The following is a 1551-nucleotide window of genomic DNA, read 5'->3' on the forward strand; positions in this document are numbered from 1 at the left end:
ATATATATAATCATCCCTGTCATAGTCCTGGATAGTTGAGAAGTATAATAGGTAAAAAAAAAAATTACAAAGCCATGGGCAAGTTCTAAGTAGGCCATCAACCATTTCTAGGATATTAATACATATTAAGCAATAATAGAACCCTGAAGTGCCTTTGACTTTTTTCCTAATTACATCCAAATTTTCTGGACCTCAGGCATTATGTACTCAGAGATTATGGTAGCGAGCTCATAAATAGAATACATTATTTATCTAGCACTTTGTATTCTAAATTTGCATTCTAAGGCATAGAGTTAATTAAGAAATTAACTGACTCACTATCTGTGATGGTATGTGGGTTTTTGTGTGTGTGTGTGTGTGTGTTTTCTTTTCTACCATTAGTGAGGGAGCCATCATCCATCAAATATAGGAATGCCATCTGGTACTATTTTCTTTAAATAATATAGTAATCAACCATATGATCAGAAAATTCATCTTTGAAGTATGAGAACTTAGCTTAAAAGAGAGAGACAAACTTAATACTGTCCAAAGCCTGTGTTTATGTTATTAATTTATTCAAGATAATCCCTAAAGAATAAAAAATGTAAGTACCTATCTTTTTTTTTAATTGGTTTCCATTTCTTTACCATGGCTCATTCTCAGATCCCCTTTCTCTCCAGGTGAATCACATTGTTTTTGGAAACTATCATCAGTTGTTATGCTTGGAAGGAAATTTTTCTCAGAAAACTCTGAGAGTTGCTGCTTGTGACCCAAAGAAGCCATATCAAAAGTGGAAATTTGAAAACTATTTTGAAGACTGAAGAGGAACTGATGTTTTTATCTAGTGAGCCCATTATACACTGTGAAAATGACAGTGAACTTGGTGATTATATTTCTCCATGGTCATTTAAATTTTTTAAATGAATAGCACTTGAATAGAAGATTTTCTAAAATCAGGATATTTGAGATACCAAACGTTAACTCAGGGAAACAGTCCAACATAGGATTGGAATCCTTCCTCAGCACTAGAAGTCCTTTTGAATTGCCTGCTTCCTGCCTTGTGCTAAAACTCAGCCTGTAAATTTCCCCATACAACCTATCGGGTGCCCAGAAATAAAGACAGAAGTACCTGGGGAAGTACGATGATATTCATTATGATTGCGTTGGATAATAACCAGCTCTTTGGTCTACAAGTAGAGAGTACCTGATCCTTTATTTACTATTTTTTTCATCAAAAAATTTACTTGAGTTTCGATGGCTAGAAGTACTCATAAACACACAGCTATCACGTTGGCAAAATCCCTTCAGACTACATTCATGTTTACGTTACAGTTTGGAATAGTATTGATATAACTAGAGGCCCAAATTTCATAGGTAGGGTCCCTAGGGTTGGCCAGTGATCAGGGCTGATCTGTGGGGCGACTGGTGGGGTGATCAGGGGCCCCCACTGGCACCCACCTTGGCTGGCCTGGGGCCTGCAGTCTGGGAGCAGCTCCTGTGTTGAGTGTCTGCCCCCTGGTGGTCAGTGTGCGTTATAGCGACTGGTTGTTCCACCTGTCCTTGCTCCATTAG

At 37.8% G+C, this 1551-nt stretch overlaps 1 protein-coding gene across 1 annotated transcript in view; it reads left to right on the forward strand.

The window, feature by feature from the left end:
* Positions 1-1172, forward strand: part of GALNT5 (polypeptide N-acetylgalactosaminyltransferase 5) — a 44697-nt gene extending 43525 nt beyond the window's left edge. The window contains exon 10 of the mRNA XM_006767374.2: positions 660-1172. Coding sequence (XP_006767437.1) covers positions 660-800 — 141 coding nt within the window. The 3' untranslated portion in view covers positions 801-1172. The remainder of the gene's footprint in view (positions 1-659) is intronic.
* Positions 1173-1551: the final 379 nt, after the last annotated feature.

The sequence above is a fragment of the Myotis davidii genome, unplaced genomic scaffold, assembly GCF_000327345.1.
Source record: "Myotis davidii unplaced genomic scaffold, ASM32734v1 scaffold433, whole genome shotgun sequence".
NCBI lineage: Eukaryota > Metazoa > Chordata > Mammalia > Chiroptera > Vespertilionidae > Myotis > Myotis davidii.